At 38.9% G+C, this 12,424-nt stretch overlaps 1 protein-coding gene across 1 annotated transcript in view; it reads left to right on the forward strand.

Moving 5' to 3' along the window:
* abcc3 (ATP-binding cassette, sub-family C (CFTR/MRP), member 3) overlaps positions 1-12,424 on the forward strand; it is a 52,489-nt gene that overhangs the window by 17,282 nt on the left and 22,783 nt on the right. Inside the window, 5 exon segments of the mRNA XM_063892766.1 lie at positions 74-199; positions 1,389-1,526; positions 5,058-5,183; positions 5,509-5,570; positions 7,430-7,561. Coding sequence (XP_063748836.1) covers positions 74-199; positions 1,389-1,526; positions 5,058-5,183; positions 5,509-5,570; positions 7,430-7,561 — 584 coding nt within the window.

Below are 12,424 nucleotides of genomic sequence, written 5' to 3' on the forward strand. Positions count from 1 at the left end.
CTGCTAGACTTGAGATTTCCTTGAGGGTCATTTTTGCTAACTAATAATAAATTCTCCCTTTTTGTTTTCTCAGGTGTTTGGCCTATTGTTATGGATTGTGTGTTGGACAGATCTCTTCTACACATTCCACGAGCTGCGGCAGGGACACACACAGCCACCCATCTACTTTATCACCCCGCTGGTTCTCGGCATGACCATGGTGAGGATATGTCCATCAAAAAAGAGAAGGAGGTTTTGTACGAGGATGTTTGGCTTATGATCTAATGCTTTTTTTTGTATTTCCAGAATTTTTTAATACAGAGCTCACAGTGAAATGATATAATCGAGTCAACTTGCATATTAATTGAACTGGAATATCTAACTTGAAGATGCTGATCAAGCATTTGATTGTTAGCGTTATGATTGAAGCTTCAAGCTTATCGGTTCAGCCCTATTGTTTAGTCTAAATAAAACAATTACAATTAAAAAGTACATTTTGAAAGTGAGCATGAGCCTAAAGCGGCTGTGGAGTCTAACCCTGTTTCCCAAATCCATAATACTTACTAATCCCGTACAGCATGTACTACATACCTAATGTCATAGTTTCAGCAGTTACTACACGAGAAATCCAAATATTTCACATGTTACATAACATTATGTGCAACATCAGTCATCAAAGTGTCTCTGCCAATAAAAATAAAGACCAAAAAGATGCTGCTTGATTTGCCTGGAGGTCACTACCATTTGCAATTTGTTTTATTTTTTTCTAGATTGAGCATCACCTCGATTTTCTGTGTAAACTTCAAATATAACAGCATCCTTTGATGCCACATTTAGAAATCTATAGCATTAATGTCTTTCTGGTTTGAGTACAGTTATTTATTTATCTCCCGAAGTGTGGAAATACTACTGCCACTGCAGCATTATCATTTTCTCTTGTTTTGATATTTATAGACATTTTATTGTATTCTATAAACGACTGACAATTGTTCTCTGTGTTGAAATTCAACAGACACTGGAATGGCTGCCATACATGTAGAGATAAAGATTTAAGAAACATTGGAGTGGTCTTAATTTTTTACGGAGCTGTATTAGCATGTAGTATTGTCTTGAGACGGACCATTTATCTTGTCATCGCTTCCGGTCCGTTTTAGTGTTTTTTGGTGACCCTATGTCCTAGCTGCCCAGCAGTAGCAGGGCTGAAAGCATTTATCCAGAGCCGTATACTTTAGTGAAGCCTGTCCGCAGTTCTCCTGAGAGCTATGAAGCGTGAAAGGCTGACCCAGTCAGACTGCGGTTCACCTTACATGCCCTCACTGATTACACCCTGGCTAATCTAACATTCTGCCTCTGCCCATCCATTCCTCCCCCCCCCCCCCCCCCCCCCCCCCCCCACCGTCCTCTCTCAGCTCTTGGCCACGTTTCTGATCCAGTTTGAGAGGTTACGCGGTGTCCAGTCCTCAGGGGTCCTCTTTATCTTCTGGTTCCTGTGTGTGCTATGTGCCATCGTGCCTTTCCGCTCCAAGATCCTCCAAGCCTCCAGCCAGGTGAGAGCGGCTCTCAAATGTCTTTTACACACTGAAAAAACTGAAGCGCTGACTATAATTACATGTGTTATGTCAACAAATTGAGGTAAGTTGAAAGCAATAATGTAAAGTTGAAATATTAGGAGGAACTCAATATTATTGCTTTCAAATAACCCAATACAGTTATGTGACATTTGTTTACATCATACATTTGATTAAAGCCAACGCTTCAGTTTTTAGAGTCAACGTCCATCATCCTCGTCCTCATCCCCAATTCTCTTGTCCTTACTCTGGTAGTTGTTTTCCATTTTCCTTCCTCCTCTGCCTCCTCAGTGCTCTTGACGTTTGAGACTGCCTCTTCTGTCAGCTCCGTCTCCCACCCCCCCCCCTCCACGTTGTCTCAGGAGCTTACAGTGAGTGGATGCTTTGAGAGGGGTCAGCCCAGGGCACCACTAAGCGCAGAGGGAATAGTAGGCCTGTTGTTCCTACCATACTTATCTCACCTCTAGGGCTGTTAGCTGCAGTGCACTGCAGACAAATCCCACAGGCGACAAGATAAGACAGTGTACAACAATAACAACAACAACAACAACAACAACATGCCAAATATAATTCGGCCCCAACACATTATTTTTGGTGCAAACCACTGATCCAGGTAATTACTTGGCTAGGTGTTGGGCATTTTGGCAGAACTGTAGAGCTCTGAGCTGCTGGAAATACAACACTCCTCTAATCAGTGACCTATTAAACATTTCAGTACCACTTTCTATAATGCTACATAATGAGTTATAATCTGCTTATAGCGCTGTAAATGGACTGCATTAATATAGCTCCTCTCTAGTTTTAGCATCCAGTCCACACTATACAACACTAACCAGCATTCACGTTGACTTTAATCGAATGTGTTGTCAACCAATGTCACGTAATTGTATTAAGTTAGTTGAAAACAATAATATGAAGTTTAGGTTCATCTTAATCAAATGTATTATGTCACAAATTACAAATAATTGAAAATATTAAGTTCAACTCAATATTATTGATTTCAAATAGTCTAATACATTAATGTGTAATTTGTGTGAATGTGTGTGTGTGAATGAATTCTCTGAAAAAACAGCGACGTGGACTTTAGGTGAATGTATTATGTCAACAAATTACACATAAATGTATTAGATTAGTTGAAATCAATACTATTAACTTGAACTTAATATTTTCAATTATTTGTAATTTGTTGACAATACATTTGATTAAGATGAACCTAAACTTCATTTTATTGCTTTCAGCTGTCATTTGTTGACATAAGACATTTACCTAAAGTCAAGAACCAAATAAGATGTGGACATATTCATGTTTCTTTCAGTGAGATTCTGATTTATGGGAAAAGCCACCTACAATTGTTTTGGTAGCCTCAAAATAACAGTAAAAAGTATTCAATAAATATCCATTAAACCAGAAAAGTCTCTGAGAAACGTCAGCCTGATGAACACTGTAAGTATTTGTTTCTGCAAGAATAATTCCCACCTGTGTGTGGGCGGAACATCTTTTATATCAGTTAAGAGTTGACTCCACCTATCCAGCCTGACTGTCTAAGTGCAAAAAAGGTGTGTTCAATTGCTGTCACTGAGTTCCTCACATGATGGATGTTTTTCGGTATTTCTTTTCCCTTCCTTAATGACACAAATTCTTCCAACCAAAAGAAACACATTTTATTCATATTTAAAAGTCTCTACTTAGAATGGCTGCTTTAAAAGTAACACAAACCCAGGACCGACATGTAGCGGTTGCCATGTGTTAGAGGCCAGCCCAGGCTACAGCAGACCTGTGCTGCTATAATCACGTTGATCCAGAAAATTTGCCCATGAACAAATATGAACGAGGGATTTTTCACTGTCTAACTGGGACATCTATTTATAATCATCTGATTTAGCTGTTTGGGAAACAAGTATGTGGCTTCCCTCTGTGTCTTTCTGTGTTGGGAATATTGTGTGAACCCAAATCAATGGATGCAAGTTGAACTCTAGTTTATTTGCAACACTTAGCGATTATTTGAAACGCATCAATAGAAAAATCCCTGTTCGTTGTTACAAATGCAAGCTTTGTTGTCTCAAGAATGTAATACATATATAGTCGATATTAGTGTTGCATACATACAATTATACAATACAATTTGGTACCAAAGTTCATGTTAGCCACAGGACAATCAGGGCAAAATGTTGTGTCTAACCCATGAGTTTATGACCAAATACCTGTAAAATGAATATCATAACCATCAGCTTCAATTGTACTTTGTTTATATAACCATGTGTTTGTGGCTTTTTAGATTTTTACCATATTGTCGTGCTAAACTAAGGTGCTTGAATTACATCTGCTAAACATCAGCACTAACATTGCCCTTGTGAGAAGGTTAGCATGCTAAGCATTTAGCTGAAAGAGGCCGGTTATGCCTTTCATTTTTTTTCATTCGAAATGCCTTTTTTTGTCTGTCTTGAAAAGGCTCTAGGATTGGCATTGTGGGCTTGTCCACCAGTTAGGTTCAGACTTAAATATGTCAACTCCTAGTAGATGGACTGCCATGACATTTTGTACAAGCTTTGATGGTTCCTAAAGAAAGAACTTGTCTTGAGAATTTGGTGCTCGTCTGTTGCCACAATGATGGTGCAGCTGTGGTTTTGAGTGAAATATTTTGAAGATTGTTGGGAATATCAAGGTTCAAGCTTCAAGGGTTTTTATTATCATGTGCACAGTTGCTACAGTGTAGTAATGGCAATGAAAATCTCGGCCCTGAGCTCCTCCAACAATGCAACATATTATATATAGGAGAAAAGACAAACTACTAATAATAAAAAACAATGGAACAGAGTAGTTTAAATCAGAGTAAATAGACTTATGTTATGTTGCTGGACCGGTCTATCAGTAGTGCAGATGAAGTGTATACATGTCAGAAAAATAAATAAACACAATAAGCTAAATTATGCATGGAATGTTGAAAATGATCAAGTAGATGCAGGATTCTATGTACATGTCAATACAATTAAATATTCAATCACAAAATGTAAGATAAAGATCAAATATTGTACAGTGAAATCCAATTAAATACCGTCTGATCTACTAAAACATATTAAGATAATAGTGAGATGCAACAAGTTCCTCACAGGATTTATAAAAACAACTTTCCTTATCTTCTAACTTGTAATTTAGTGCCATCATCAGATCAAAATTGTCCATCCAAAACTTAGAAAGTAGTCTCACTTTCGACCGAATACCCACAGAAAATGGCAACAGTCTCACCGTCATTAGCTGTACTTGCATTGCGTTCAACTGGTATGTGGGTGTGGTTTCTGTGAGAATATTGGCATACTGACATTTAGCTCAAAGCACTGATTTGTCCTAGCACATCATCACAACTCTTGGTTTTATTACAAGTATATTTGATGCTAATGTCATGGTCTTTCCTTTCATTTCATATAGTTGGGAAATCAACCATGTCAGCACATTATACCCATGCCCATTTTCCTACCATCTCATCTCTTGGTATGTCTTTTTTTTACATTTCAGAGCGAAGTCAACGACAAGCTGCGATTCACTACATTCTACTTCTACTTCGCCCTTGTGGTCTGTGAGCTGATCCTCTGCTGCTTCAATGAGAAACCTCCTCTCTTCTCCGATGTCGTCACGGACCCTGTGAGTTATGCATCCTTCTGAAGAGTCCACTCTGAGCCCATGAAGTGTGTGTGTGTGTGTGGTGCGTGCGTGCGTGCGTGCGTGCGTGCGTGCGTGCGTGCGTTACATGCAAGGACATCTTCAATTCCTGCTTGTATGTTCACGGTCCTGAGTTGCTGGAAGTCTGAGTGTGTGCCTCGGGGCCACTGTGTACTTTTTAAAGAAGGTCACACACTCATTCACACACACAAAACACCCTTGTTGATGGATGCCCATAGAAGTGTGTTAACTGTATCCTGGTTTTACTCCTGACTTGTTTTTCTGAACATTTTCCTTTTTTTTTCAGAATCCCTGCCCTGAAGCCACAGCAGGTTTTCTCTCCACCATGACGTTCTGGTGGTTCACAAGGTGGGTTCACTGGTGTCTGCCTTCCACTGCATCGCCCATAGACAAACACTCTGTTGTACATATTGGGATTAATAATACATTTTATTGTTCAATCTAAGTTTTAAATGTTACTTCCGATAAAGTCAAGTTGCTTGAAGTCACTATAAAACAACAAATTAAAGGCTGATGCTGTGCTTAACACACTATTCACACAAAGTAACCTACTTCTCCTTTTATTAAGCTTACTGTAACTATGCTACCAACCTAGTGGCTAAATCGCTAGGCTAGGTTGCTAATTTGGATTATTTCTCAAAGTAGAGTCAACGTTAGCAATGTTTGCTAGCTCCTTTTAGCGTAAGCAAAGAACATGTCAGTCAGTCAGTTTTTTTTTTTTTTGTCAGTTTGATGTTCTATCTTTCCCTGAGGAACATCTTTAAAATCAAAAGCAAACAAGCTAGCATAGTTAGCTGGCTAGGTAGCCTTGTTGAGCTAAATCGGTAAGGTGTTTCTTATTGTTTAAAACATCAATAGGAGGTAATTGGTTCCTTTGTTAGCACGTCTTTAGCTTGCTTGTCTGGGATCATGTGATTATTTGAAGGGCCGTAGTCAGGGGGGGTTTAAAGGGTAAAAACATTATCCAGCCCAAGGCCCAGACGAAGTCCATGCAGAGATCCGTGGTGATGATTCATTATTATGAACATCAATTCAAGGTTGAAATTGCAGGAGAAGAACTAGTGACATTAGCTGATAGTAGCTGGTTTTGCAGCACAGTTTGATTTAATAGAGGTTACATTGTGTCGCTTCAAGCGCTCTTCAGTCAAAATTGATTCAAACGTAATCTAGTAAATGTTATTTTGGTCAATTAACTCTGAATAAAAATGAAGGGGATCTTTTCAAATCAATATAAAACGGATATAAGGGAATTAAGAGCTGTTTCACTTATTTACGTGGTGACTTATGGCAACACCTCTGTCACGGAAAGGGATTTCATGTTTAAAAAATCAAATCATTTGGTAAGAGTTGATGATACTAAGTTGAGTTTGAAAGATTTCTTTAAATAAAATGGATTCATATATTTTTTACTCCATTTATTCATGTCTTTTTTTAACAATTTGGTACAATAGTTTTTTATAGATCACAGTATTGTTTTTTTCTCAATGTTAATTTCGGTATTATAAGTCTTGATCATTACTGTTAACAAGGGAGACCTGTTTTGAGATTGTCTCACACCAACTGATCTCTTATTATCTGCTTTCATTATTTTTAACAGCAAGATATTGCTTTTTTTCTTACTGAAGTAAAGCATCTTCTTTCTGTTTTTTCTGGAAGCCAGTCTCTCCTCTTACCGGAAAATGCATCAAGGCAATTTCCGGTGAAATCTGATCCCCCAGTACATAATAATGATTAGCAAATCTAGGAAACTCAATTAAGGGGTCTTTATGGGGACCATTCCTACTGAGTCAGTATCTTAGAGTTTAGTTTTAGAATGACATTTTGCTCATGTAATGAAACACACAACAAGGGACATGAGAAAACCCTCTGACAGAGATTCAAAAGCAGTGAGACAGGTGGAGACTAACAAACCTATACTGTCTCCTTCACATTTAATTGTGAGGGTTGAATTGTTGAATGTATCAGATTAAATTAAACTGCTCTCTCTCTCTCTCTCTCTCTCTCTCTCTCTCTCTCTCTCTCTCTCTCTCTCTCTCTCTCTCTCTCTCTCTCTCTCTCTCTCTCTCCAATTCGATTAAAAAGCCATAGCCATGATGACATACATCTTTGCCAAAGCGTTGTACTTCTTCCTGCCTGTTCCTATGCCATGCTGTGAGCACTCAGTCTGTACTTTGCTAACATGGCTCTCTCTGTCTCTCTCTCTCTAGTATGGCTATTAAGGGCTACAAAGTGCCTCTGGAGAGCAAAGACCTGTGGTCTCTGAACCAGCGCGACACCTCCAAGGTGACGGTGCCCAAACTCCTCAACAACTGGGAGGAGGAGCTGGCGAAAGCCAAGAGGTATGTTTTATAAAAGAAGAAGAAGTTAATGTATGAAAAACACAGCTTTACTTTACCGTCAGTGTGTTGAACATATGTTTGATGCCAAAGAGAAAGCAGGCTACAGAGAGAGATCAGGTTAAAGACGAAAGACCTGCCTATGACTTCAAAATGCAACGTGGCGCAGTAATCACATTTATCCACTACATTTTTTTAACCAAGCTGTCCAATTATAAGTGATGACCTTCGAGAGCTTTCCTTTGGTTTCGTTTAAAACAACTGAAGCATCTACATTAATTTATTTCAGTTTTAGCTTCATCTCTCTGCATTCCTGCCACAATATACTTCCAGCGTCAATGGTCATCATCCCGAAACTCATCGGTTTCTACTTGAAATATAGATCTTTAAAAACAAAAAACAATTTCATAGTTTGATTGAATTGGTAATTCCCTAAAACAGCTGCTCCTGTACCAGGAGATTTACCTAACAGGAGGAAATAGTGCATTTATTGAGTTGTTCTCATGGTAACAAGGTGGTTTATAGCTGCAAGTTTTAGACAAATTGGAGGTCTATAGCACAAAGGAATATGATGTATCAGGCTTTGATACACACACTTTTATTACACTGGGTTATTTGTTGGTTTTTGACAAAAAGAGAAATATAGAATCCTTTAAGACATAAATACACAAGAAATCCAGTTACTCAAGGGTTATTCTCGTGTGTCATGGTATTTGGTTTTAATGACGTTTCAAGCTAATGCAGTCCACTTGAAATTTAGAAAGTGTATATAAACTTCCTAAATGTAACTTCAGAAATGTGGTTTTATACTAACTGGAAGTGAATTCTAATTTACTGGGTGAAAAGTTGAAAGTGTGATGTTTGCACTTTTTGGGAGAAGTGAAACCATGAGCATGTTATAAAACCATGATCAAGAAAAGCGTTGAACAAAAGTTTTACCAAAAAAAAGGCATTCACAACAAACAGAAGTAGTACTTACACAAAAAAAAGGAAACAAAAAACACAAACATTAAAAAAGACACAAATGAAAGAAGAGAGAAGAAAGTCTTTTGTGGTATTTTATCATTTTAACTGGTTTGAATGTTTTAGGAAGTGTCCGGCCAAGCTGGTAAGAGGAAGAGGCGACTGGGTTTTATTAAAGGGGATTATTTTGTCTTTGAAAGTTGAAGAAAGCTGTTCCAGGTTTGCATGATCTGTTAAATGATTGAGCTAATGGTGGATGGATACTTTAGTTCTGTTTTTCCATCTGATTAAAGTAGTTTTCTATGCTGTATTAAATCTGTCTCCCATCTCTGTAAAACAAGCTGCAGAATATGATAACGGGACTTCAGCTCTATCGATTAGTGCATCAATAGGAAAATTGAGTTAAGGAAATTTTAATGCAGTTTAATATCGTATAAAAGCTAATATTTTCAACCAGGGTGGGAATTTCACGGCGGCCATGACAGTCATGGCCTTCATTGCCCCTCGGTCTGGCCGTGATGCCCCGAAGATAATTGTACGTCCTACGGCCACCATGGCCGTTGTGCCCTGTTACTGTTAAAATCTCAAAGTTGCTTTAAAAGGGTCAGAGCGGTGGTCTGGGCTCTGGACTGCATTAGTCCTTGTAGCTTGGAGTGGTTGCGCGCACCTCACATGTCATCATCGCATCATTCAATCATCACTGCAGCGTCTCGCTATAAGAATACAAGGAGGCCTCGTGTCTCTTTCTGTCCGTGAGTTTATTCACTTCTGAGACAGGTTAGTGTCGTCCGTAACCACGGCAAAACAACAAAGAAGAACGTTAATTATCACCCGCACACACATATATACCGTTAGCTCTCCCATAGCATTCCCCCGTCTCTCTCTCTCTCTCTCTATGAACCTCCCTTCTCCTCACCCAGTGGCGTTTTTATATGTACAAAACTGGTGGGGCACGAACAACTTCGATATATAAAGGCTTTTTGTACCTTAATACATGGAGTAGAGAGCGCTATCACAAAGCCAAACTTAACAACAACAACAACCGTGATGCCTCAGCATGAAAACACCAGACTGTAGGAAAACACAGACACTCGTCACCGTGGTTACAATAGCAATCGATCTATCAATACATAAACTATACTTCCGCTCACCAAAGCTCCAGTACACTGTCAACTTCTTTCATGTTCTGTTTGTATTATTTACCGCTGGTGATGTAGTCTAAGCCCTCTCGTCTCCTCTGCATAACTACACTTTTCACACACACACTTGCAGTCAATCAGCTCTGACTTATGAGATGATGTTTCCGTGGGGCTGCGAGCGCTTTGCTCCTCTTATGATTTGTTTTTTGCCGCACACATTGAATGAAAAACTACTCTATTTAATGCGCAGTGTAGTAAAAAAGTCATTTGTTTTCCATGTCATTCATGTGTTTTTATTTTCAGAAAGTGAAGTTGTTTATTTGTAAGCGCCAAATCCTAATTGTTCCCTAAATGGCCTTTGTGCCCTTGCATGTGGCCTTTGTGCCCTAAAAAAATGTGTGGCACAAAAGGCCAAATGGCTTTGCCCCTAAAATGACGAAATTCCAAGCCTGGTTTCAACTGACAAATAAGGAATTTAAAGATGTCACCTTAGACTTTGACATTTAAGCAAAACATGACTAGTCAAGAACACTGCAGCCCTACAACATGGTGCTGCTCCAGTGTTTAATTCTGTTCACACACACACTCTGCAAGTCTGATGAGCCCTGACCTCCTCCAGGCTGCTTCCCTTCTCGTGCTCTGGTTTTCCTGTCGCAGTTCCTTTGTGCTTTCTCACTGAGAACAACCTGTAAACCGATATGGAAAAGCTTGATTCAGCATTTTTTACACGTCGCCTGGAACCTGTTTTGAATGAACTGAATTCCTTCGCAGTTGTCCTGTTGAACTATTAGTTCACTGCTGGAATCCGACTCCGGCATTGAACTATTAGTTCACTGCTGGAATCCGACTCCGGCATTGAACTATTAGTTCACTGCTGGAATCCGACTCCGGCGCTCTGAGCTGGTATTAGAATAGATTTTTTTAGTAGCTTAGAAGAACATTCCTTTCATTGTAAACGTGGAGCATTGCTTGAAGAACATCTCCTGAGCGTTATGCACATTTCTAAGGATGAGAAATGCACCTTTATTTGTATCACAGCTCATCTTACTGCTCGCTATTGCAATAATCCAGTGTTTTACCCAAAAACACATCATACCAATAAAATATGGAATGTGTTATTGTGATTCTTAGGAGCTTAAACAGTTAAACATTAATCTATAATAATAGAATAGAATCGGAGGATGAAACCCTCTTTATTAGTCACATACATGCACACAGCAGAGCACACACAGTGAAATTGGTCCTCTGCATTTAACCCATCCTAGTACTAGGAGCAGTGGGCAGCTATTGTGCAGCGCCCGGGGAGCAATGGGGAGGGGGGATTGGAGGTGTCCGGCGCCTTGCTCAAGGGCACCACAGCAGGGCCTAGGAGGTGAACTGGGACCTCTCCACTTTCCATATTTCAAGTCTGTTCGGGGACTTGAACCGGCAACCCTAAGATTCCCAGTCCAAGCCCCTACTGTCTGAGCCACTGCTGGACATTATTATTAATAATAATAATAATAATAATAATAATAATAATAAGTCTTTTTTTTTTTTAAATGTATTGTATTATATAAACTACTGAACATTTTTCTCTGTGTTTGAATTCAACACACACTGAACTGGCTCTGCCATACATGTAGAGATAAAGATTTAAGAAACATTTTGAGTGGTCTCTTAATTTTCTCTGGAGCTGTATCAGAAACAGGTTTATTGATTTTATTTACATATATATATATATATATATATATATATATATATATATATATATATATATATATATGATAAAACAGATGTTATTGCAGTCATAGTGTAATTTATTCACAACTTAAATGGGTTTATTATTAAACCACCTCCTGACTGTGACGGGGTTCTCTCTTAACCCTCCACAAATATTGGTGTAGTCGAAAAATTGAGCTCAGATGCTTTATTTACAAAGTAAAAGAAAAACATATACCGGTTTGAAAAACAATGTTGACTAATAATTAAACCAAGTTGTCTAATAATGTCCATGTCCAGACTCCCCTTCAGTCCCAAGACAGGCCCTTATATACACACATAGCCCCTCCCAGTAGGCTTGTCACTCAATTAGTCAATCATTTCAACAGAATAGGGCATTATCTATTTGTTGACTTTCTTCTAGATCATAACATATATGCCATATTTTCATATTCTAACCTCCTAAATAAACAGGTTAATTATCACTGAGACTCAAATCAAACATCATTATTAAACTTAAAACAAAGAATAATTGCATGCATCGTTAAATCATATTTAGACAACGGAAGTGATGCGCCTCCGTCTTTTCAAAATACTCCCTCGTTGGGGAGACGGCGAAAACCGCCGCTCGCCACCTGTCCTTGTAAGTAGCGAATAGTGGGAATGTATGTTTATATAAGTGTAGACGAATAAGCATGCACTCATGGTCGCGCTACAGAAACTGGAGGAAAAAGGGATGTTGAGTGGAGTTGCAGCCATGATTTACTGTATAATGAAAGGGAGCAGGAATGTGTGTGTGTGTGTGTGTGTGTGTGTGTGTGTGTGTGTGTGTGTGTGTGTGTGTGTGTGTGTGTGTGTGTGTGTGTGTGTGTGTGTGTGTGTGTGTGTGTGTGTGTGTGTGTGTGTGTGTGTGTGTGTGTGTGTGTGTGTGTGTGTGTGTGTGTGTGTGTGTGTGTGTGTGTGTGTGTGTGTGTGTGTGTGCAGCTTCATCTTTTTACGCAGATTAAATGTATCTGTTCCTCTCCTTTATACCAAATCACTTATGCTCATTTTCAGGTTCATA

This window comes from Eleginops maclovinus, chromosome 10 (genome assembly GCF_036324505.1).
Source record: "Eleginops maclovinus isolate JMC-PN-2008 ecotype Puerto Natales chromosome 10, JC_Emac_rtc_rv5, whole genome shotgun sequence".
NCBI classification, from domain to species: Eukaryota; Metazoa; Chordata; class Actinopteri; order Perciformes; family Eleginopidae; genus Eleginops; species Eleginops maclovinus.